This window comes from Balaenoptera musculus, chromosome 19, assembly GCF_009873245.2.
Source record: "Balaenoptera musculus isolate JJ_BM4_2016_0621 chromosome 19, mBalMus1.pri.v3, whole genome shotgun sequence".
Taxonomy (NCBI): Eukaryota; Metazoa; Chordata; class Mammalia; order Artiodactyla; family Balaenopteridae; genus Balaenoptera; species Balaenoptera musculus.
Genome location: NC_045803.1, coordinates 10442096 through 10467919, shown reverse-complemented (window position 1 = coordinate 10467919; position 25824 = coordinate 10442096). Strand labels below are relative to the sequence as shown.

At 54.6% G+C, this 25824-nt stretch overlaps 1 protein-coding gene across 1 annotated transcript; it reads right to left on the bottom strand.

The window, feature by feature from the left end:
• Positions 1–3917: 3917 nt before the first annotated feature.
• Positions 3918–25323, bottom strand: EXOC3L2 (exocyst complex component 3 like 2). The gene is made up of 12 exons (XM_036832178.1): positions 25263–25323; positions 20871–21409; positions 17704–18337; positions 16355–16466; positions 15246–15347; positions 15045–15145; positions 14715–14825; positions 12832–12967; positions 9778–9900; positions 9153–9308; positions 8228–8349; positions 3918–5953 (listed from the first exon to the last, which is right to left on the bottom strand). Exons 2-12 carry the CDS (start codon positions 21391–21393, stop codon positions 5674–5676), a joined length of 2400 nt encoding a protein of 799 aa, XP_036688073.1. The 5' UTR covers positions 21394–21409; positions 25263–25323; the 3' UTR covers positions 3918–5673.
• Positions 25324–25824: the final 501 nt, after the last annotated feature.

Below are 25824 nucleotides of genomic sequence, written 5' to 3'. Positions count from 1 at the left end.
TTGTCTCCAGAATGTATGAAGAACTCAATAATTAATTAAAAGACAAAACACCACAACAAAAAATAGGCAAAAGCCTTGGACACTTAACAAAAGAAGATATATGAATAGCCAGTAGGCTCATGAAAAGGTGTTCAATATTTTTAAACATTATGAAAATTCAAATTAAAACCACAGTGAAATGCCACTACACACCTACTAGAATAGTTAAAATTTTAAAAGACTCTCAGTATCAAGTGTTGGCAAGGACAAAGAATAATACCTGCCTGGTACTACACAGGAAATAGCCCAAACGTTCATCCACAATAGAATGGATAAATAAATTCTGACAAGTTACTGCCATGAAATCCCACAGAGTAATGAGAATGAGCAAAGTACTACTTTGCACAACAACGAGGTTGAATCTCTCAAATACAGTGCTGAGTGAAAGAAGATAGAAGCCAGAGTCGCTGGAATGTATGATTCCAACGATATAAAGTTCATAAACTGGCAAAAGTAATCAATGGTGTTGGAACCAGGATAGTGGTTACCTTTGGGGGGCAGAAGTGGTTGGGAGAGGGTTTAAGGGGGAAAGGTCTATGCCTTGACCCGTTTTGATTACATAGATTCACTCTGGATATTCATTGAGCTTTGCACTAATGATCAGTGTGCCTTGCCGTAAAATCCAAAGAGAATAGTTTTATGAATCAGAAAGTGGTAGCCTTTCTTCCTCCAATCCTATTCCCCAGAGGTAGCTATGGATACAAATTGGGTAGTGTCTGTATCCAGTTATAAATATATTTACTGCGCTGTCTCCACTGTCCCTCACTTTGCATTTTTCACGTAACAGTGTATCTTGGAGGATGTGCCATATCAGAACTGTAAAGAGCTGCCTCCAGTCTTTTATTAGTTGCGTTGTGTTCCATTGGGGGCGATACCTACCAGACCCAGTATAACCAGTCACCTGTTGACTGTTTTCCATATTAGCCACTTTGAGCAGTGTAGCAGTGTCCATTTTGCACCTGTGTGAGTATTGCAAAGGGATGCATTCCTAGAAGTGGGGTTTCTGAGTTCAAGGATTTGAGCATTTTAAATTTCCATTTGAAAACCGCTCCATGTATAACAAAGTGCTTTAGGCGAGACTGTAAGAAAATGTGGGAGATCTATTGATACCATTTTCCGCCTCAGGGCCTCTGGGATATTGTGAACTGCAAGATGATATCTGTGTTCCAGGTGAAGGTTGAATTTCAGAGCAGATACTTCTTCCTCCAGGAAGCCCTCCCTGATTTCCAGACAGGGTCAGAGAATTCTTGGGCTTCCCCAACTGCCTGAGCTCCCCACCTCTAGCCCTGACCACTCTGGATGATAGATGTGTCTCCCCACCCCCACCCCCCAACTGTCAGTTCCATAAGCACAGGGCCAAAGCTGTTGAGGTCACCACAGTGTCCCCAGCACCACCCTGCACAAGGTTGGGCACAGAGGATGAACTCGGATGGATGAATGGATGGAATTTATAGGACTAAAGAGAATGGAGACTCAGAGCAGACAGGACTCAGCTCCCAGGGGCTCAGAGAGGGGAGTAGAGACTTGAGGGTTGGGAGGGGGCTTCCAGAAGGGGACAGGGTCTCAAGGAGAGAGAGACTCAGAGAGGGGTGGCATCTCAGGGATAGGCATGGGGACTCAGAGAGGTGACTGGGGTTTAGAGAGAGGAGTTAAAGCTGGCGACCACGGATGCTCCGATAGGGGGTGCAAGTTGCAGAACGCCTGGGAGCTGAGGCTCCAAGGCAGGGTGCGGGTTCGGTAAGTTCCCTCCTTTGTCCTTCTCCTTTTGCAGACAGCGAGACCCAGGCTTGTCTCCTCAAGCTTGACACCTGCTCAGATCTGGAGGGCTGGGGAGGGGCCCAGGGGCTTTGCTGGGTGAGCACTGGACACCGTTGATCTCTCCCCTACACCTCAGGGGCCTCTTCCACACTGTTCATCAGAAAGGCACTGGGCTGAAAAGGAGGGTCCCCACCCTCTCTGGGCAGGGATGGAGGGGAGGGGGCGGGAAGCCCCAGGGCAGTGTGGATCCTGACCCCTGGTGCCTCTCCTTTCCCAGAATTTCCTGCCCAGGTGACTTTTTGGTCCTGGCTGCAATGTCACGTTTAGATGGAGTTGAATTATCCTGATCCCAGTTGACTCAAGCCCAGTCTGAGGAGAGGGCATGGCCACCTGGAGGCTCCCTGCCTCCCTTTCTCTCATCTGGACCGTGGCCGTGGATAGCCCCCTCCCCATCTGGCTTCATCTTTCTCCCCAGTGGTGGGGCTGCTCAGCCACTTCCTGGTTGTGTGACCAGGGTGACCGTCAGAGCCTTGGGGACCTCATCAGTGCACCAGGAAAAGTAACGCCATCCACCTCACAAGGGTTGACGGGGACAGGACCCGGCAGTGAGGCACAGGGTACAGTGAGTTAGGTGCATGCTTGTCCTGGCACACAGCGGGGCTGGCAGACAGTGGCCAAGAGCTCTTGGAGTCTATCTGTTTGGGGTTCAAATTCCGGCCGCTGCCTCTAACATACTGTCCTAACCTTCTGAGCCTACTTCCTGCCTGACAGAAACAGTCCCTTCTCCCAGGGCCAGGGGGATGGTGCCATGAGATGTTCTGCATTTAAGATACACTCAGGGAACCCCTTGCACAGAACAGGTACCCAATAAACAGTTGCCACCCTGCCCCAATCCCACAGCCAGAAATCAGCTCCGTCTGAATCCAAACAGTTAGTGTTTTACAAGCGCTCTCTCTGGGTTAGGATCTGAGCCAAACGCCTCACACAGCCTCCTCGCTGAGCGCTCCCAGCCCGCTCGCTTGGCAGTGGGGCTGTTGTCAGAGCCTGGGGTGAGCAGGAGGGGTCCTGCCCCTGGCACTCGTTGGATGGTGACTTTAGCTGCACTCCTGCCCCCATCTGGGCCTCTGTTTCCAAATCTGCAAGTTTGTTGAGTGAATCCTCGGGAGCATGGCACTTGGCACGCAGTAGGTGCTAAATTAATGCAACTGTTAGGAATCTTTCCCCCTTTTCACAAAACTGGAAACTGAGGGAGTTCCCTGGTGGCCTAGTGGTTAGGATTCCAGGCTTTCACTGCCGTGGCCTTGGTTCAGTCCCTGCTCGGGGAACTGAGATCCCGCAAGCCGTGCAGCAAGGCCAAAAAAAAAGAAGAAAAAAAAGTGGAAACTGAGGCTCAGGGTAAGGTCAGAGCTTCTCAGGGGACCAAGAAAATGTTTGTAATCTAGAAAAAAAGTGGAGCACAATGTTCATAACCAAAAAGTAAAAGAAGCCTAAATGTCATCCGCTGATACACGGGGAAATAAAATGTGGTGTTTCCATACAGTGGAATGTTACCTGACAATAAAAAGAAATGACATACTGACACATGCTACAACATGATGAACCTTGAAAATATTATGCGAAGTGAAAGAAGACAGACCCAAAAGATCACTTATTTATTCACAATAGCCAAGATACAGAAACAACCCAAATGTCCAGCAGCAGATGAATGGATAAAGAAAATGTTGTATAGCCCATAGAGCAGAATATAATTCAGCCTTTACAAAGAAGGAAATCCTTCCATTTGTGACAATATGATTGAACCTGGAAGCCATTTTGTGAAGTGAAATGAGCCTGTCACAAAAGGACAAATTCTGCGTGATTCCACTCACGTGAGGTATTCAAAATACTCAGACTCTGGGGGTGGGGGAGGGATGGATTGGGAGTTTGGGGTTAGCAGATACAAACTACTATATAAAACAGGTAAACAACAAGGTCCTCCCGTGTAGCACAGGGAACTCTAGTCAATATCCTGTGATCAACCATAATGGAAAAGAATATGAAAAAGAATGTCTACATATGTTTTGCTGTGCAGCAGAAACGAACACAACATTGTAAATCAACTATATACTTCAATAAAAAAATAATAAAAAATTAAAATACTCAGATTCGTCAAAGTAGAGAACAGATGGGATGGGGGGAAGGGGGAGGGGGAGTTGTTTAATGAGCGTAAAGTTAAAGTTCAAAGATCTGCTGTTCAACATTGTGCCAGTAGTTAACGCTCCTGTGTTGTGCACTTAGAAATGTGTTAAGAGGGTAGATCTCACGTTGTGCTCTTAACACAGACACACACAAGACCACATATTCTATGATCCCATTTATACGAAATGTCCAGAACAGGCAAATCTACGGAGAGAAAAAGTAGGCCAGTGGTTACCAGGGCCTGAGAGGGATAGAGGGGTTGGGTTGATGGTTAAGGGGTGCAGGGTTTCTTTGCAGGGGGTGATGAAAATTTTCTAAAATTGACTGCAGGGGTGATTGAACCGAATTGTGCACTTTAAAAGGATGAATTGTCTGCTGTGTAAATTATATTTCAATACAGCCGTTTTTAAGCGGGGCACCAAAATCTGAAAAGAATCCGGCCAAACCAAGGTGAATACATCTTTAATTAAATACGTACAAAATGTTCATTCCTCAACTCCTCTCTTGTATATCAATGACATTGAAAGTGTCATTTTAGGATGTCAAGTGAGGTGCATATATCCTCTGGGCATCTCACCTTGTCTTGGGCAAAGAGAGGTAAAGCAGTTCCTCAGGGAGGGACAGGAACCACAGCCCAGAGAGGGTCAGCTTCCTGTCCGGCGTCACACAGCCCTGGGGCTCCAAGAGTCCCGAGCCCCCACCTTCAAACGTGAGTTCAAATGTGCGTGAGGTTCTAACCCCAGCTTCCACGCTGACCCCTGGCTGCCGCCTCCTTCCGACTTCGCAGGAAAAAAAAAAAAAAAAGCCATGCCAGGAAGCATCCATCACAGGCTGTCCAACTGGGCCGGAGGGGCAGGGGTCAGCAAGGAGGTGACCTCAAGGTCTCCGTGGGGACCAGGATCCGGCAGGGCTGGGGGTGAGAGGCTGGAATTTTTCCCACCCTGACATTTTCCTGCGTCAACCCAGGAGGGCGCCCTGGGTGCCGCCAGCCCTGCCCCCAACCTCCTTCCTCTCTTGATACAGTTTCCCGGCTACGGATGGGGGAGGGGGGGGCTTGCCAAGGTGGAACCACTAGGCCCAGGAAAGAAGGCACTTTGGGGTTGACAAAATGAGGGACGCTGGCTCAGAGAGGCCAAGGGCCCGCTGTGGAGTCACGCAGCCTCGGAGACTTGGCGTAAACAGGGCGGCCCGGCTGCTGCTGCACTGCAGGGCCTGCCTCAGCCTCCACTGCCCTGCCCAAGAGTTGGACCCTAGCCCGGCCTTGGGCGTGTGAGAAGCCCTTGGCCCTGGGCCCTGCCCCGGGTCCTTCCTCCCCCCCACACACTGGGGACTCAGCCCTTCCTTGTGTTAAATAGAAACCTCTTTATTCTAAGTATCGTACGTTCCTTAATACATTGGATTGAGGCCAGACCTTGAGGTGAGGGGAAAGGGGGGGCCTGGGATGTTTCTGTAGAGCCTTCCAGAACACCACCCACCACTCACTGGGCTGGGGAGGTGGTGCTGGGAACAGGCTTCATGGCCTTGGGAAAGTCCTTGCTCCTTCTGGCCGGTTTCTCTTCTGTACAGGGAGTTTGGGGGTAGGTGAGGAGACCTCTAAGGAGCTTTCCAGCCCAGGGGTCTGTGGCCCCAGACAGGGAGGCGGGAGGATGGTCTGTCAGCAGCAGAGATGGGGGGCACTGAGGCGGAGCCGGGAGAGTCTCAGTGTTGGGCCCGGGGCCGTGATGGAGACGGAGATGGAGGCCGAGGCCAGGGCAGGCAGGCCAGCCGGGAGAGGGAGAGGCGGCCCAGGAAGAGAGGGAGGCTGAGGCAGAAAGGCGGCCGGGGCACAGGGATGTCTGCAAAGAAGGCACGGTCCCGGGGGGGCGACAAGGTTCCCCCCTCAGAGAGTTCCAAGTCCCGGGCCACTGCCAGGATCTCGTGGCGGGCGACTGTGTGGTGCAGGCCACGGATGTCCAGGAGGGCTGCCACGTGCTTCCGCCTGGGGGGTAGAGGAGGGGACAGGTGCACGGGGTCCTCCAGGTACACTCCCAGCCCACCTGTGGGCCCCACCCGGCCGTCTGTTCCAGAACCTGCCTTAGCTCTGGAGCCCCTTCGCTCCCTCTGGATTCCTCCTCCATACCAGTCCCCCCCAGATCCCGCCCTCCCACCAGCACCCCTAGATCCCCCCCTTCATACCAGCCCCCCTCCAGAGCTTCCCTTCCAAACATTTCCAAATCCTCCTACTCACAATGGATTCCAGAACTGTCACCTCCCAACCCAGCACAAGAATATTCCTTTTTGCCCCATCTCAGCTCCTGATTAAAATAACCTTCCATCTTCACCCCCAACTTAGCTCAGACAGCTCCTGAATTTCCATTCTGGTACCCCTGCACCTGTTTAAGCTCTGGACTCTGTAGCAACCCTTAACTTCATCTTCACTTTCATCTCAAACAGCCTCACAGCATCACTCAAATCCAGCCCGGAAGTGCTCACCCACATCCCTATCCTAACCCTCACCTCCCCCAGCGCCAGGTCTGGAGTCTTCACCACTGCTGTTCCAGAACCCTCATCCAAATTCGGCCTTGGAACACTCACTTCACCTCTAACCCATTCCTGGAATTGTTCTCAACTATAATTCTCCTCCAGAACTTAAAATTCACCTTGGGGACCCTCACTCCAACCAGAAGCTTTGTGCTCAAAACTGACTCTGTTCCACAACCCTCGCCCCTAAATCCAACACAATGGAACCTTCCCTTCACCCCAATCTCAGCTCCAGATCCGGGATCCAGAACTCAACTCCAGAACCACCATCATATTTCAACTCAAGATCCTGAACCCAACATTCATTTCCAGAACTTTCATTTCAAACAGAGTTCTGGGGTCTTCACCACCCCCTTCAACCCAGCTCAGTCTCTTCACCCTCCCGCATCCCAAGTTTTGAATCCCCACAGCTCCAAAACACTCATCAAAAATGGGGCTCAGGAACCTTCCAGCTCAACAGAGGTGCAAAACACAGCCCCCAAACTCAGCTTTGGAACCCCTCCTCCCAGCCCAGCTTGAGACCTTTCAAACTCAGCTGCATATCCAAGTTCAGAGTCAAGTTCAGAAACCCCAATCCAGCAGGAGTGCCGGGACCCTGGCCCCCATGCGACTCCAGGGCTCTGTGCTTTCCCAAGGACATAAGCCCCACACCTCAGAAGCAGAACCGTCCGTCCTGAATCAGTTCCAGAATCCTCACCTTCAGCCCCATGTCCTCAACCTCAACCCAGCTGATGCCTTACTCCTGGGTCCTGGGGGGTCGTCTCTCTGGATACAGAATGTCTGTCTGCCCCACTAGCAGCGCAGGACTGCCACCACCTTATGCAAATGGCAGTGTTGTGTGGTGGTCAGGTGTACCAGCTGTAGAGCCTGCTGCCTGGGCTCAAGTCCCAACTTCGCCGCTGGCTAGCTGTGACATTGGGCTCAGCTACTTAATTTCCGCCTGCCTCGGATGGTGCTAAGCACTCAGAACAGTGCTGCCTTTGACGTGCAAAGATTTTCTCAAATAGCTTATATTCTAAAATAACTCTTACTTGCTGCAGCCTTGCAGCCAAAAAATAAAAAATAAAATGCTCAAATACTGCCTACAGAAAATAATAATAATAATAAATAAATAAATAAATAAAATAACTTACTTACAGAGTGGGTATGTAAGATGCTTTCTTAGGTCTGACATAAGAACTCAATAAGCAAGAATTGGTATTGTTACTGCTGTCACCACGGATGATGATTAATCAGCCCCCAATAATCCTATGAAAAGAGTATTATTGTCCCCATAGATCAGAAGAGGAAACGGGGGCTCAGAGAGGATCACAGAGAAAGGAAATGGTCCATCAGGATCTGAACGGCGCCTGCCACTGTCCCAGTGCGTGTGCGCCCGTGTGCCCGTGCGTGTCCCCGTGTCCCCCGCGGCTCCCCAGCTGGGCCGGCCCTTCCTGCCGCCGGGCGGCCCCGCGCCCCCCTGCCCTGGGCTTCCTGTGACTGCTTGTTTGTTTGCGAGCCCTGGTGGCGGCGGCGGCGGCAGCGACGGCGGCGGCGGCAGGAGAAGGAGGGAAATCGTATTAATAATGCCCTGGTTCCAGCAGGAAACGGCCGTCAGACACGCTCGCCGCCTCCCTCCCTCGCCCAAGGGGCAGGAAACGCAGGGACGGATGCCAAGGCTCGCCGGGAGACCTCGGCCTGGCGGCAGCGCGGGCAAAAAGGAACCAAGGCGGCGTGGGGGCGGGGATCTCACCTGATGTCTGGGTAGTCCCGCACCAGCATCCCCACCTCCATCTGGATGCTGGGCGTGTCTTCCAGATGCAGAACTTCGGCCAAACGGGGCACCACGGCGTCCAGCCACGAGGCCTGGGATTCCTGCAGGGGAAGACCCCGGGCTCACACTCAACACCCACCCCCTCGAAACCCACAGCCTCCCAAGGCCTCGCCTCGCCTGGCAGTTTTCTCGTCCGTAAAACCGGGCAGAGGGCAGACTGCAGTCAGAGGTTATCTGGAACCTTTGGAAATTTGAAGAAAAATCCATAATATAACCTACTCCCAGTTTTGCAGATAATTTGGGGCTCGGGGACACCCCTCAAAACCTATTCTAAATTTGCAAAATGTTACCATTGGGGGAAACTGCATAAGGTATGCCAGCGATCTCTCTGCATTCTTTCGTATAATTGCATGTGACTCTACAATTATCTCCCCCAAAATTAAAAAGAGAATTCCAAGGACTCTAGGTTAGAAACTCCTGGAATAGCGGCTGAGTGAGACCCTTCCCGTCCAGCTCATTACAACTGGGTACAAATAAGATTTGGTGATTTTTAAATGCTTGGATTTGGGAACGCTAAGGTTCCGAGTTTCTCTTGCATTTAGCGACTGTCTGTGCTCATAATAATAGCTAATGTTTAGGTCCTAAGCCCTTTTAATGGGATTTATCTAATCCCCACAACAAGGCATAGGGACCATTTTTCTCTTCATTTGCGCCCAGAGCGCTCTCTCTTTCAGTTAGAAAGCCAATTTTTACCCTCAGAGGGCGAAGATCAGAGTGTTACTATTGGCTGCAAATTGGGTGAGGGTCTTATCCTAAGCCCCCGCCCCCGGCTATCGAGTCTGGGGATTCCGGAAGCCAGGGTTTTCCGTAGTTTCGGAGCCCCCCGCCCCCGGGCCGCACTGACCAGCCGTCGGAACAGCCTCTGCAGCTGCGCCGCGTCCTCCCGGAGCCTGCCGGCCACGCGGCTGCGGGTCCGCGCGGAGCCGCAGCGCAGGCGCCCGCGGAACAGGGGCCGCACGTACTCGACCAGCGCCCGCCGGTGCAGCTCGGCCACCAGCTCCTGGGGACCCGGGAAGACGGGAGGGGGTGTGAGCCGCCGGTGACCGCCCCCTCCCCGCTTCCCACCGCCCGCTCCTGCTCCGGACACCCAACGGGAATTCCTGCCCACCCCCGGCCGCCGTCGGCCCTCCCGGCTCCCAGTGGGTGACCCCTGTCCTGCCCCCCCAAATCAGCTCGCGGACCCTCCCCCACCGGCCCCCAAAGGGTGCCCCATCCCAGCCCTCTCCGCTTTCTCCGGAGCTCCACCATCCAGAGGCCGCAATCCCGCCAGCATCCCGCGCTACACCCCGGTATCCGCGGGCACCCTCCGCGCAGACCCCAGGTAGAGCGCCACCTATCTCGCCCTGAGAGAGCTTCTCCCCACCTAGGAGGGGTCTCTCCCCTCTGAGCGCTCTAGCTCCGCTCTCCCACTCTCCCCCCACCGGCGCAGGGTTTCACCCTGCGTCCCTCCCCCGCACAAGCAGACGCACCTGGTAAGGCTCATCTTGCATCCTGCGCAGTGCCAGGGCCTTAGCGCCCAGCGTGCCCACGATGCCATCCAGGGCCTCCGAGCTGCTCAGCCACTTCCTGCGCATCAGCTTGCTGAAGTGCGGCTGGGTGGGACAGAGTGGGCAGAGGGTCACAGTTCGCCTCCCTTCCGCCCTCTTTCTTCACAGATCAATTCAACATTTGTTCCCAAAACGCTGCTCCGAGCTGAACCAGGGCTGCGCAGTGCTGGGGACACAGCAGTGCAGAGACAGTCTAGCCCTGCCCTCCTGGGGCTCTCCTCCAGAAGAGGAGACAGACCCGTTCCCCAGACAGTGACCACTCAGAGTGGCCACGGCTGGAAAGAGGGAGCCCAGGGGTTTAGGAAGCCCAGCCTGAGTCAGCATAGAGAGTCAAGGAGGGCTTCCCGGAGGAGGGGGCACCAGAGCTGAGGCCAGGAAGATGGTCACTGTTAGCCAAGTGAGCGGTGGGAGAGGGAGTGGCTCAATCCCAGGGGAAAGCCAGTGTGAAGAAGGTTCAGATTTCAGATGGGCTTGCGGGTCAGAGGACCAGAAAGAAGGTCAGTGTGGCTGGCAAGACCATCTATATAACTCACGGGCCCAATGCAAAAATGAAAATGGGAGACCGTTTGTTCAAAAAGTATTAAGAACTTCAAGACAGAGGGAGCAGAGCTTTAAACCAAGCTAGGACCCGTCTAATCAGGGGGATGGGGGGTGGGGCTGTATGACTGCCCAGTGAAGAGATGGGGCTGGTCAGGTGAACCTAGGAGAGCACACAGGCCTCCTGGGCTTGGGAGGAGCCCCAGATTTCTCTAGAGGGCACTGGGGATCCATGGCAGGTTCTAAGCAGAAGAGGGAGAGGGTCAGCTTTGTGCTTCACTGAGATGGCTGGGAGGGGGCAAGACTGAGGCAGAAATGGGGGGTCTGGAAGGAGGGGAAGGGGTGAGAAGGGATGAGGAGGGGGAAGGAGAACGCAGGTGGCAGATTCATAGGATGTAGTAAGTGGCCACCAGTGGGGGGAGGGGAGGGAGGCAGCTGGATCCTGGAGGTGGGATGGGCAGTGGGTCTGTCCCTCAGATGGAGGCTGGGAGGAGCGAGGGGGAGATGCTGCCGTCGGATGGACACTGGGAGCACGAGGTGCCCGGACACCTCTGGAGTTGGTGTCCATGGGGGTCTGAAGCAGGTTCCTATCCCACTCAGCCCAGCACTCCCTTCCTGCTTTCTCATCCCATAGTAGACCAGTTTTCTGAACCTCCAAAAATGAGGCCTGTGGGCTTTTGTTGGAAAGCAGGTGTGAATCAAATGAGCTGCCGCTCTTGGTACAGCACTCAGCTCAGGACGTGTTGCTGTTGCTGTAAACTCTGTACATTTATGAAGTTCCCTAATGGCCAATACCCGAGGGCCAGGACCCAAGCTAAGTACTTTATGGCCACAAGCCCATTGCTTCCTCACAGCCATCTGAGAAGCCTGGAATTCCTGGGCCCATTTTCCAGATGAGCAAACATAGACCCCCAAAAGGAAAGCCATTTGCCTAAGTCCCCCTACCTGGAAGCAGTACAGCCAGGCCTGGAACAAAGACTGTACCCCCTTCCCCCCAACACTCGCTTACTTTCATTCCCATGCTTGTCCATTTAGTCATTCAACAAACACTCTCTGAACCCTTCCTGTGGCCCAGCCCTGGGTGGATCACTGGGGATACATTAGAGAACGCTTGGGGACACAGCACAAAAGGAGATAAACAAAACTCCAAGCGCTTGATAATTATAAGCACTTGGGGGCCTCTGAATTCTGATCTGATATTTGATGATATTAAGGAATGATTGTTCCATTTGTTAGGTAGGAAAATGGCATTGCGTTTACATTTGTTTAAAAAGGCTGGGTTCCTTATCTTTTGGAGATACAGGCTAAAGTGTTGATGGATGATGACAGGATGCTAAAGATGTGCTTGAAAAGAATCCAGTGGGCAGGAGAGGTGGGGCGAGAGGTGGAGTTGATACTTGCTGGAGCCAGTCCACAAGAGGTCATTCTGTCATTCTGCCTACTTTTGTGTATGTTTGAAATTTTCCATAATAGAAAAGTTATTTTAGAAACATTCCAACAAATCCTTGCCCTTGAGAAGCTGACATTCCAATGGGAGGAGACAGATTGGGAAAAAAAAAAAAAAAAGCAAAGGATATAGCCTGGCAGGTGGTGATAAGTGCTTTGGAGACAAATAGAGTGGCGGGGCGGGGGGGTGGGCATGTGGGAATCTCAGGGGCTTCTATTTTAAATAGGGCAGTCAGGGGAGGTCCTTCTGAGAAGGTGACATTTGAGTCAAAACTTGAAAGAGGTGAGAGAGGGAGCTTTGTGGCTATTGAGGGAAGAGTAGTCCAGGCAGAGGGAACAGGTGCAAAGGTACTGAGGTTGGCATGTGTCTGACACCTTAAGGAGCAGCAAGGGGCAAGGAGGGAAGTGGGAGGAGATGAGGTCAGAGAGGGAAAGGGCAGACCATGTGGGCCTTGGGGGCCACAGGGAGGACTTTGGCTTTTGCCCTAAGTGAGCTGGGAGCCATGGACGGTTCTAAGCAGAGGTGGGACACAACCCGACGAACAATGTGGATTGAGCATGAATTACAGCCAGGGACATGCACACCTCTCAGTTCCATTCCCGGGTACTCCCACCAGCTCCTCACCCCGCTCTCACCCACCTCTGAACCTAGTCCCCTCTGGGCATGTGCAGGACCCCGGGGATGAGTGAATGAGGCCCTAGGGTCTAGGAGAGGCTGGGCAGGGATTTGGAGGACCTCAGTGAGGAGGGGCTACACCCAGTCCCCTAGGCCCCTTCGTGCTGATGGCTCTCTGTCCTCCCCCTGACCATATCCTCCCACCTCTTCCTTCCTGTGCCCCCCCGTCCCCCTAAACGGCCCAGACATGGCCATCACCCCCCCACACCCCCTCTGCTTCCCGAACACTGAGTCATGGGCTGAAAGGAACTGCAGGATGGGGCGGGGGCACTCCCCTGTCCTGGCCCCGGCCCCACCCAGCCCACTGCCTCTCTCACCTGCAGCTCCTGGAACAGCAGGTCGGTCAGGATGCGGTGGCAGAGTCGGGTCACTCGGTCCAGAGCGCCGGCTGCTGCTTCCCGGGCCGGCTCACTCTCAGGGGGTCCCACCCGGGCCAGGCGCTCCGCCAGAGCCCTGTGGGGATCAGTGGAGCCGAAAGTCAAGGAGCCTCAACATCTCAGCCCAACTGCCTGGACCTGTCTCCCATTAGACGGACCCTATTTTGTGGGGCACAGGGGCGACAGGTCAGATGGGGAGCTGGGGGAAGTCAGGGGCTCTGGGTGGGGGGGCCTGGGGGCTGGGAAATATCAGGGGATGTCTGGAGGGTTGGGGGTTGGGGGGCTCTGTGGAGTGGCTGGGAGTTTGGGGGATGGAGTGGGGAGGAAGGGGTCTGTTTTGCTGCTCTCTGGGTGAGAGTGGGGATGCTTCCATCCTAAAAGTTTGTGCTTCTAAAAGACTGTAATTCTAAAATTCGACCCTTCTCATTTTCTGTCATTGTGACAGTTGATGACCCTCTCCATCACTGAAAGGAGAATAACTTGGTTTGGAGGGCAACTGGGCACTTCCTGCCCAAATCCCAGCAGATCCCCTTCTGAGAATGTATCCCTGGTCCCCACACTTGTGGGAGTTGACAGATGTGCCAGGTTTTTCTCTACAAAAGAGTGGAGGCAACTGTCCATCCACTGGGGACAGATTAAATGAACGATGGCACATCCAAACAGTGGAAGACAGTTCAGCTATAAAAGATAAAAAAGAAGCTGGTGGGAACTCTTCAGGCGCTAACAGAAAGATCTCCAAGGTGTTAAGTGGAAAAGGACAGAGTGTGTTCAATATTCTACCATTTGTATTTTTTTTTAAAGGAAAAGAAATAATATGTATGCACATAGTAATAGATTTACTTGTATATTATGAAATATGCATATGCATGGTATCTATGCATATGCATGAAGTGTGTCTATGCATATATACACTTATTTACACATATTTACTGGTAAATGTATCAAATATCCCTGGAAAGATATGTGAGACATTAGCAATAACCGGAGGGAAGGAGTGGGGGAGGGAGGCTTTTCACTGTGTGCCTTATTGTATCTTGAATGCATTCCCAATTTTAAAAATTCAATTAAAAATAAGTTAATAGGGCTTCCCTGGTGGCGCAGTGGTTAAGAATCCGCCTGCCAATGCAGGGGACACGGGTTCGAACCCTGGTCCGGGAAGATCCCACATGCCGTGGAGCAACTAAGCCCATGCGCCACAACTACTGAGCCCGTGCTCTAGAGCCCGTGAGCCACAACTACTGAGCCTGCGTGCTGCAACTACTGAAGCCCGCGTGCCTAGAGCCCGTACTCTGCAACAAGAGAATCCACCGCAATGAAGAGTAGCCCCCGCTCGCCGCAACTAGAGAAAGCCCGCGTGCAGCAACGAAGACCCAATGCAGCCAAAAAAAAAAAAAAATCGATAAAATAAATAAATTAAAAAATAATGATAATAATAAATAAATAAATTAAAAAAAAATAAGTTAATAAAAAGGTAAAGTAATATAACTTGAATCACTTTGCTGTACAGCAGAAATCAACACAGCATGCTAAATCAACTATACAAGGAAAGTATTATAAGATAAAAATGTTTAAAAATATGTAATCCCTAGAGTCTGGCTTCTAGGTTCCTGTAATTGTAACACTCCCAGGTTCTGATTACTCTATAATTCTAGTGCTCTGTGATGCTACGGTTCTTTCTAGGAGTCCCAGGTTTTATGCTTCTAAGGTCCCCTGTATATGCCGCTCGGGGCTAGCTCTGCGATCCCCACCCAGGATCCAGGCACCCCAGTTCAGCTTGTCACCCAGGACTGGCCTTCTCGCCCACACACTGGGGGTGCTCTCACCTCAGGGGGGGCCCACAGTTGACCAGGGAGATGGTCCTGCTGATATAGGTGTCGGGTAGCAGCTCCCGGACTCCTGGGTTCTCATGGAATCGTTCTACGCGCTGCTGGAAGCTGGTGGGAGGAGAAAGGGAGGATGGTAGACAGATGGAGCACCGCTGGATAAGGGTCCCTGGCTGGGCACTCAGCCCAGCAAAGCCTGTGATCCCCACAGAGGCGCCCCTGCCCATTCTGACTTGATTCACTTTCATCTCTCCTCTCTCTGCTGGCTCCCGGGTCCAGATGCCCCACCGCCACCCCAGCCCTGCGCCCTTCCCCGCCAGCCCTCCATACCTCTGCAGGAATTCTGCCAGCCCCCCCAAGCAGCAGTGGGCCATCCGCTCCCCAAACTCCTGGCTGATGCGGGGCGCTCGCTCTGTGTGCTCTTCCAGCAGCTGCGTGGTCCAGGGGGATGAGAAGTGATGAGGAGGTGAGGTCCCACCTTCCCACTGGTCGCCATCCAGCGGATTCTCCGTCCTCTTCCCCGCCCCCTACCTCACACACATCCTGTGCCAGGCTGCTGGACCGGTCCTCCGCACTTCCCCAGTGCTCCTCGTCCTCCTGCAGCACTCGAAGCAGGGCCGCCCGTGTCTGAGCCTGGAGTGGGGAAGTGGGGGCAGAGGCAGGAGTCAGAGTCCCTGAGAGCCTCTCCCTCCCTTTCTCACACCGTGATTCCCCCCTCTTCCCCGCCCCCCCACCCCCCCCATCCCGCCCCTTAGCCCCCAGCAGGTCTGGATTCTGCCTGTGAGCTCATCAAGGTAACCCTGGGGAGAGAGCCTGGACCAGAAAACTTCCCCAGCCCCTTCCATTCCTAAGTCTACAATTTGGCACTTGATATTGAGTCTGTGGTTTTAAGCCTCCTCCATCTAATAGCCAGAGGGTTTAAGGGCTTATTCTCTCATTATCTGATGATTCTAAGACTCTGCTCTCAGGTCTGCAAGACAATTCTTTCCGATTTCCAAATTCTGTGATTCAAGAATTCCAAGTGTCTAGGATTCTAAGGTTTATACATCTCTTGATTCTCTGGTCCTATGTTGTCTTCAATTCAGTGAGTCTGAGAATGTAGACTTGTTTGGTCCTGAGATTCAGAGCTCTCAAGTTGCAAAGATACTAATTTCTGTGGCTGGGGCAGGACTGGCTTTTAGACCAGAAACACTCCTGTGGCTGGGATGGCTGTTTACAGCTTGGGCCATTCTGCTCAGCGGTGCCTGTGCCCGGCCAGTTATTAACCGTGTTTACTATCAGCCCTGCTTATATGCAGAGATGCTTTGATGCCCTCCTTCTGTGAGTTTTTGAGTCTGCGAGCTGAGGTTCTGTGACTGACTCTCTCTTGCTGTAAGATTTGAAGTGTCTGAATGTATTGAACCTTTACTGAGTGTCTCCACGCCCAGCTGGGTGCTTTGGGTACACTGAACATAAGACAGAAGTGATCAGTATGGACTTACATTTCTATGTCTTTTGGACAGAACTTGGAAGTCCACAAAGGGCAAGGGGAGATGGAAATAGGGAAAGGGGGCAGGGAGAGGCCCCCAAGCTCAGTGTGACCCCTCCCTCTCTGCAGAGTGCCTCCCGCTCCCTAATCAGCAAAGCCAGGTTCCAGGTACCTTAACGTCTGTGACACATTCATCCTCCAAGCCACGAAGGGTGCCGGGGGACAGAAGGGGCCCCAGCTCCCCATTTTCCAGGGCGACCATGTCCACCAGACCTAGGACCTCTCTGGGGGTGTGGGTAAGAAACAGGGGGGGGTCTGTGAGAGGTGGGGCTGGGCAGCTGAACCCCTCCCCACCCCCATCCCTTCACAGCCTGTGTGTTTGTGACCTGGGCCTCTCCCTTCCTCTCTCGGGGCCAGCTTTGCTCATCCCTCAAAGGAAGTCTCTGGAATTGTTGCTCCCCTGGCTCCAGTTCCCTGAGTCAGCTCCCTGATGGATGGTGTCCGGGCAAGACTCGTAGGGGTCAAGTCCAGGCTCTATGACCTGGCACGCAAGAGCTTCACCAGACAGAAGCTCCCTTCCACCTCCGCCCCTAGTCCCTACGTCCTCACCTAGCCTTGGAAGCCTCGCCACTCCAGCCCTCACTCCCTGCCTCTACCCTCTTGCATGCCCCGGCCTGTGCCGTGCCATCACTCTCCCCACACCTCCCCACCACCCCTGCACACACCAGGCCTTTGCTCATGGCATCCTTGATCACCGTACTCCATCCCCCAGCCACAAGAACGGAAATGTTTTAAGATCCAAAGGCTCGATGGTTATCGGATTCTAGGACTGGGAGGGTCAATGGTACTCAGGTTCTAGATGCTAAGATTATAGAGTTCAAGGGACCAAAAGTGCTACCATCCTAAAACTGGAAGGACCGACTGTGTCAGAGTTCTAGGATCCAAAGGGGGGATGAAGCTAAGATTTAGGATTCGAAGGCTCATTGGCGCTAACGTTCTAGGACTGAAATTGTCATCAGTTCTAAAGTTCTAAGATTGGAAGAGTCATCGGCGCTTGTGCCCTAGGGTCTAAGGCGAAAGCAGTGTAAGGGTTCTAGAATTCCAAGGGCCAACAGTGCCAAGATTTTAGGATGAGAAGGGTCATTGGTGTTAAGTTTCTAGGACTGGAAGGGTGGGCAGTGCTAAGATTCTGAGAATGTTGATGATTCTAAAGATTCTTGGACCGGAAGTGTCAACAATGCTAAGATTCTAGGACCAGAAGGATGGCGGGTGGTAAGGTTCTAGGATCAGAAGTATCCCTGTTGCTGAGGTTCTAGCGCGGGAAGCGTGGAGAGCGCTAAGATTCTCGGATTGTAAATGTCACCAGTGCTGAGCTGGAAGGGTCAACGATATTAAGGTTCTAGGAATGAAGGTCCAGGAGCGAGCGTCCTTAGGTTCTGAAGGGGCCGGGGCTGGAGGGAGTGGGGGGGAGCGAGGGTTCTACGCGACCTTGGGGCAGCCGATCCCTAGGCCCTCGCTCACCTGGGGTACACCTGGTTGTGCCAGTGCAGCAGCGCGTAGCGGTCGGCCAGCTGCAGCCTCCGGCGGGCGGCGGTCCCGATCCACTCGGCCAGCGCGCCGTGGTAGCCGCGCAGGTAGACGCCGAAGGCGCCCAGGCCGGCGGGGTAGGAGGGCGCCAGGCGGCCCCGCACCACGCCCATGTCCTCCAGCAGCCGCCCCCGCAGCGCCTCCAGCTGCCCGGCCAGGCCCCCGGGCGCCCCTGGCGCCGCCGCCTCCAGGCGCTCCCGGGCCGCACGCGCCACCGCCTCCGCCCAGCGGGCGCGCAGCTTGCGGGCCGCCTCGGGTCCCCGGCGCCCGTCGGCCGCCTCCTCCTGCACCAGCACCTGTCCCAGCTGCGCCACGGCGCCCGGCCCGGCGCCTGCGCCCGGCCCGGGGCCCGCCAGCGTCTCGCGCACCAGCGCCCACATCTCGCGCTGCAGGGCCTCGTACAGCAGAGCCACGTCCCGGGCCCGGCGGCCCCCGCCCGCGCCCTCGGCCTTGGGCGGGCCGGGCGCGCCACCCCCCGACGACGCCAGCTCTTCAGCCTCCAGCTCCAAGATGTGCTCGTCGGCCCGCGCGAGCTCGCGCTGCTGGATCAAGCTCAGGATCTCCAGCACTGTGGGCGCAAAGCGGGAGATCAGGGGCTGGAAAACCGGGCGGAGGGGGCGAAGAAGGGAAACGGGTAGGAGGCAAGGGGAAGAGGGTCGGGGAGGGGGAGAGGTGGGGGGCAGAGAGGGATGTGAGGGCATTTCAGGAGAAGGGGAAGAGAGAAGGGTGTCAGGTGAGGGGCCTAGGAGAAGGGAGGGGGAGGAGATGGAGGAGGGAGCAAGGGGGAGAGCCAGGACAAGGGGGAGGGGACAGGAGGGGGTTGGGGAAGGGAAGAGGGGGTTTGGCGACGGGAGAAGGAGTCTGGATATAAGAAGGAGGTCAAAAGATTAAAGGGTGTCCGATTAGGAAGAGGATAAGATGAGAGGAGGAGTCAGAGGAAGTGGGGTTAAGGGAATGAGGAAGAAGGAAAGGCTTAGGGCTTGGGGTAAGGGCTCAGGGCTAGGAAGAGAGTATCAGGGCGTAGGTGAGGATGTGGGGAGGAGTTAGGGGAGTTGAGGGCGGATAGGATAGAAAAAGGGCATCAGGGTCAAAAAAAGGCATCAGAGAAAGTGGGGCGGCCAAGGGAGGACAGTGGGAGCCAGGTAAGGGGGTGAGGGATGGAGAGAGCCAGTGGACTGGGGGGCAAGGTGGTGGCATGGAGGTGGGAAGAGGGTATGAAGACCAGAGATGGGTCTTTCGGGGGTGGGGACAACTATAGGGGTGACCTGGCTCTCTGATGGTTTCACCCTCCCCCAGGAGAGGGGAGTCATGGGCTCGGGAGGCCTCTGAGTGAAGGCAGAGGGTCCCAGTGGCCCAGGGTTACCCCCAACACCTCCAGCCCCCTCCACTTCCTCCCTGGCAGAGAAACTATTTCCTGGCCAGTGCTATTTCTGCCCATCCGTTTCCAGAAGGCGGGGGCTTGAATCACTCCCTTCTCACCTCCCTGTGGTGCCCTCCCAGTCCCTAGGGAGCAGGGGCTGAAATAGCTTCTGGCACAGGATGTGGAGGGCATCAGGTTGAAGGAAGGGCTCTCCAATGATGGGGCAGCAAGAGCTGTCCATGGGGGGAGGGTAGGAGTGGGGATGGGGTGGGGGGATAGAGACAGGGTAGGGGATAGGGTTGAAGGAAGGCGGGGATTGGGCAGGGCTGGGGCTGGAGAAGAGGATGGGGATGAAGGTGGAGGCTGGGATGAGGGAGTTTAGGATTAGGGTGAGGTTGGGGCTGAAATCTGAAGAGGGAGATGGGAAAGGAATTGAGAATGTCATCTGGAGTTTGGGGTAGGGATGGGCTTGGAGATGAGTTTAGGTGAAAGTTAAGGATAGAAAGAAGGTAGAGATGGAGGTGAGTTTGAAGAAGTCTGGATGTGAGTTGGGGTTAGGAATGTGGACAGTTGAAGTTGGAGGTTGTAAATGGGGGGGTTAGGATTGAGACTCGGGATGGGTGTGGAGATGGGGTTAAGAGGTTGAGTTTGGGGTTAAGGTTGAAAGTGGGGGCTGGGAGTGCGACTAGGACTGAATGAGGAAGTTGGGGAGGTGCATGGGGTTGCAGGGGGACGCTGAGATGGACCTGGGGTTGGGGGTCGGGAGTGAGACTGAAGAGGGGAAAGGGTTGAAGCTGCACACAGGGATGGGATCGAGGATGGGATGGGAGTAGAGGAACGAGCTATGGCATGGGACTGGACCATTTGGCGGTTGTCATGGTGTTGGGCATAGCAATGAGGTTAAAGATGGCATTTGGCGAAAGGGATGGATTGGGAATAAGCATGCGGATGTGCCCCAGGTGGCGATGGCTGATGGGGTTGGAATAAGTATGGCTGGAAACCAAAAAGGCATTGAGGAAGACACTGGGGTTTGGGGTAGTATTGGGGTTGAGGATACAACAGGGTTCAATGAGTTGAACTGTGTTTGTCCCCCACCCCAAGAAGAAGAGATATGTGAAGTCCTAACCCCCAGTACCTCAGAATGGGATCTTATTTGGAAATAGGTAATTTACAGAGGTAAGCAAGTTAAAATGAGGTCATAGGGTGGGCCCTGATCCATTATGACTGGTGTCCTTCTAAGAAGGGAAACTTGGACACCAAGATAGACATGCACAGAGGAGAAGATGATGTGAAGACAGAGAGAAGGCCATGTGTGGGTGGAAGGTGGGAGGGATGCAGTTACAAGGCAAGGAGCGCCAAAGATTGCCAGCAAAGCACCAGAAGCTGGAAGAGGCAGGTTTGAAAGGAGATGGGATTGAGGTTGAATTTGAGGATAGTAACGGAAAGAGGGTTGAAACTGGGGACAGGGAGGGGATTGGAGGAGATGAGACCAAAGTTGGTCATTTGGTTGTCGTTGGACAAGGGGACGAGGTTGAAGGCAGATGGAGAGAGGGACAGATTGGGCTGGGGGTGGACACGGGGCTGAGGCTGGAGCTTGGTGATGGAGATTAGGACCGCAGCGGGGACGGGCTGGCCGTGTCCATGGAGGTGGGCACATGGAAGCTGGAGATGCGAATGGCGATGGGGTCACGGGTGGAGACACTGTGATTCTCCCGGGTCTGGGCCAGGGCTCGCGACTCACCTGACAACGGCTCCTTCATCTTTGGGGGCTCCGGGACCTTGGGCGGGGGCTCGGGAGCCGCCTCGCCTGCGGGCACCACCCTCTCAGCCAGTGACGCGCGCCGGGGCTTGGGCCCGCGCCCCAGTCTCAGGAAGGCCAGTCTCCGCGCAGCCTCCCCAGCCGCCTCCTCGTCGCCGTGGGCTCGGGCCCCCTGGAGCCTGGCCAGGAAGCCAAAATCTGCTGAGCTCCTGCGGATCCCCGGTGTCAGCACACGGCCCAGGAAAGAGCGAGGCTGCCCGTCCCCAGGGCTGCCCGCCCGCCGGCCAGGGGTTCTGCCCAGCCGGAAGGGGGCCAGGCCTGCCAGCTTCTCCAGGGTGGCACGGCGGCGACATGATGTTCCGTTGGGCAGGGTCTCCCGTTCCCCAGCCTCCTCTTCTTCCAGCCCTGAAGCTTCCTCAAAGGGGTTCCGAGAGGACCTCAGGGGCAGTGTCCCCGCCCGGGACATCTTAGAGTCTGCCACCCCTAGACCCTTCAGGATGGGCATTTTGACAGGCGGGGACCTGGGGAAAAAATAATGGACCATCGGTGGTGTTGATGATGGGTGGCATTGATGACAGTGCCTTTGTGTACCCAGCACTTTGGGGCATGTGTGCCGAGCACTGGTCTGAGCACTTACTTACCCCTTGAGTCTGCACAATCTCATGAAGAGAGTAATGTCACTATGCCCATTTTGCAGATGAGGAAACTGAGGCTCAGAAGAGTACAAGTGTTTGCCTAAGGTCCCACAGTGATTCGGGGACAAAGTCGGGTTTCAAACCCAGGCCTGTCAGATTCCAGACCCCGGGTTCTCTCCCCTGAGCATCGGCGTCCAGACCCTTCCCCTACCTTAGTCCTGCCCAGGGGTGTTCATCATCTTAGTGTACCCTCCTACTCCATGAGGAAACAGGCTCAGAGAGGGGAAGGGTCTTTCCCACGGTGGCACAGCCAGCGAAGGGCAGAGACTGCATGGGGACCCAGGCCCCACCCCACCGTCTACCCATGTGTCCTGTTCACACAGTTGGGCACCTGATTCGTCTCCCCTGTCCAGTCAGTACCCCTGTCTCCTCTACCCTACCGCATTCATTCCTCCAGCAAACATTTTACCGGGAAATATCCAGAACAGACAAATCCATAGAGACAGAAAGATTAGTTGTTTCCAGTGACTGGGAGAGGGGGACTGGGCTGTGACCACTTAACTGGTACGGGGTTTCCTTTTAGAGGGATGAAGACGTTCTGGAATTAGTGGCGATGGTTGACAACATTGTGAATGTACTAGATGCCACTGAATTGTACACCTTAAAATGGTTAGTATGGTAAATGTTATGTAGATTTTACCACACACATCCCCTTACACACATCCCCATGCACACACACACACTCGTGCACACACACACACACACACAAACTGATTAGGTATTTGCATGGGCCCAGCCCTGAGCAGGCGCTGAGGACACAGCCGTGGCCAAGGCAGACCCAGTCCCTGCCCTCATGGAGCTCGAAGCTTCCCGAGTCCTGCCCATTCCTTCTCCTAAATCCCTGTCTCCTACCTCTTCATGGCCCCTGCCCCAGTCCAAGCCCCCTCCTGCTTCCCTGCTGCAGCCTCCTCCCTGATCTCCAGCCTCTAGTTCTCCTGTCTACCTTGGAGGACCTTGTTAAGGCCTAGACCTGCCCCTCCTCCTGCTCTTAACCCTCCATGGCTCCCCAGTGCCCTCGAGATAAAATTCAGGCCCCCCTGCTTGCCAGCTGTACACCTCTTCAGCACTATCCCACCTTCTCCTCCTCCTTACCTCAGGCTCCTCTGGGTTTCAGCATCTGTTTATACATGGAGGCCTGTTCTCCATGTTCCATTCAGGCTTCAGGACCCAGCCCCAATGTTGCCTCTTCCCAGATGCCCAGGCTGAGTCAGGTGCACCCCCCATGAAACTCCCACTCTGGGTCATCACTGTCTGGGAATGGGTCTGTGTCCCCCACTGGGCTGTGAGCCCCAAGAGGGCAGGGGCGGGGCTGCCCCTGTGTCCACTGTGTCCACCACTGTGTCCCCAGCTCCCAGGGCAGGCACTCTGGGAATGAGTGGGTGCTAAACAGGAAACGAGACAAGGACTTCATTCCTCGTGGGAGAGGAGGAATGATAAGTCAAAACGGAGAGGTGAGCAAGGAGCAGGCCACGCAGGGCCTTGAAAACCGTAAGGAAGGGCTTGGGCTTTCTCCTGAGGGCACTGGGAGCCATAGAAGGGCGCTTTTGAAAATGATGAAATACTCCAAATGTTCAGAAAAGTATAGAAAATAAATTTAATAAACACCCCTGTGCTTACGATCCTAGCTGCATCTAATGCAAGCGTTTGCTCTTTTGGGTTCTTTTTTTTTTTTTTTTCTTTTAAGAATCAAGCATTGCAGGAATTCCCTGGCGGTCCAGTAGTTAGGACTCTGCGCTTTCACTGCCAAGGGTGCGGGTTCAATCCCTGGTCTGGGAACTAAGAATCAAGCGTTGCAAATGCACTGAAGCCCCCCCAAGCCCATCCCTGATCCCGCCCACTCTAGCCCTCTCCCAAGGGGAGCCGTCCAAGCGGACTTTGACCCCGTGCCTGCCTACCCAGACTGGTATCCAGAAATAATGTATTGTTTTACGTGGTTTCGAACTCTCCATAAATACTGTCATACTACATGTATCCCCTGCATCTTGCTTTTTTTCCCTCACATTTTACATGTGAGATTTTCCATGCCTGTCTCTGTGGTACTAATCAAGTGCTGCACACTAATCAAGTGCTGCTCTGTGGTACTAATCAAGTGCTGCATGGGGATGTAGGTACGGGGATGTGTGTGGTAAAATAGATTAACCAATCTATGTTAAGTATCAGATGTTCACACATCCTCCTATGGCTGGACACATAGGTTGTTTTGAACTGGGACAGGTTCTGAGCAGGTTAGGGACAGGGTCAAGATGGGGCAGTGGGTGTGGGAGTGCACGGGGGGCCTGGGAGGAAGGCTGATGCTGCAGGGGCCCTGAGTTGGCTGAGCCATGGGCAAGAGCATCTCCTTTCCTGGTGGGGACGCCCCTTCTTTCCTCCCTGACTTCACCCTCTACACCTTAGCCATTGTTTCTCAAGCCTCCTGTTTCTAGAAACACTGTCCCAGCCTCTCTCCAGTCTCCATGGTCCCCGATCCCCCAGGGAGGCAGTCACCATGGCAACCCTTGCCTGGAACCCCCCCCTGGCTGTGGGCAATCGATACCATCCCCCCTCCCCATACAAACACTATTCACACACTGATTTCTCTGTCTTTCATCTTCCAAACTGGCCTCCACATGCCTAATCCCCAGAATGGCTCCATCATCACCCCCCAAAAAAAGTCCACCTCCCCCTCAAAACAGGGGCCTCCAATTTCCCTCCAATTGAATTCAACATCACCCAAACTGGATTTTTTTTCACCCACGCTAGATTTGACATTCCCACGCTGGCTCCCATATCCACCCCTAAACTGGATCCCCCCTCAAACCATTTCCAACATCCTCAGACCTGGCTGCAACATTTTCCCAAAACTGGCCCCGACGTCTTTCCCCTTCCTGGCTCCAATACCCACCTCTGCAAACTGACATCCTGCCCCCTCCAGCCCCCTCGTCTGCCTCCCAGTGCCCGGCCCCTGACTCACTTCCGAGGCATCCCTCAAGCCCCCAGCCTCCCAGCTCCTGCAGGATGTCTTGGCCACCAGAGCTTCCCTCTTTGGGCTCCTCCTCCTCTTCCTCACTGCCAGCCTTTCCCCAAAGTCCCAAACCCTCTGCCGGCCAGCCGACCTGTTTGCAGAAGTCAGCACCTCCAGTCCTGTGTCTGCATCAGGGAACTGCCCTTACAAATTGTGTCCAGTACAACCGCAGTCCAGACCTTGCCCCCAAACAATTCTGTCACCAGCCCAGCCTGTTTCAGGCTCATCCACATCTTCATTCCCAACCTCATCCCATCTCCTGCTCCATCTGCATCCCAACCCTTGTTCCGGCTGCATCTGCAAGACCCCATCTCCCGGGGATGGAGCAGAATGGCCATCCCTCTCTGGCCTCAGCCTTCCCACCTGAACTCACAGAGCTTCCGACCCGATGACATCTTGTCTCTCTTCTCCCTTGGTGGTTCCAAGCTCTCCATGGCTCCCTGGCAACCTAGATCGTCCGAGTCCCCGAAGTCTTCCCTGCACCCTCCTCCTGCTCCCCCATCTCCTCCCGCCACCCTCTTGCTGGTTGGCACCCTCCCGAGGTCAGGCTCTAGAGTTTCTCTTTGCCCCCAGCCTCTCCTGGCTTCAGGGCACACGTCCTCCCAAATTCTGGTCCAGCCCCCAATTCAGAGGGCCCCAGGGGCGTGTGAATCCTGCCCCCTCCTCCCACAGACTCACCTCCTTGTCAGTGCCCCTCTGTCCGTGCTGCTGTCCTGTCCTGAGGCTACTTCAGCCAGGACTGCTGAGAGCTTGGATCTGAGGAGGGGGGGTTAGAGGAGGTCAATTTCCTGTCAGGAAACCCCTCCCTCTCTGGGGCCAGGGGCGGGAAGGACTTGTTATCTGTCTGCCCTTTTAGGCCAGGCTGTGGTTGGGCTGGGAAGAAGGACAAGGCCGCAGTCAGGTCCCCACCCTCAGCCCCCAACCCCAGGCCGGAATTGGCACCGCCCCCCCCGCCTGCTCTTCACACCTCCCAAGGTGACAACACCATCCTGGGTACCACCGGAGACACCCCATGCTGGATGTGAGCCCGAAGCTCTCTCTTGCGTTCCCTGCTCTGGGGTAAAGACATGAAGGGAGGTTCTGCTGGGCCCAGGGGCTGGGACTGGAGCCCTAAGGGGGTGACCCTGGGCATGACTTTGGAATTGTGGTTCTCTCTGCCTAAAAGCCCCCGTCCCCAGGTCTCCATACGTCCCCCCCCCCCTCGTTATCATCCAGGTCTCAGCTCCAGAGTCCTTTCCTC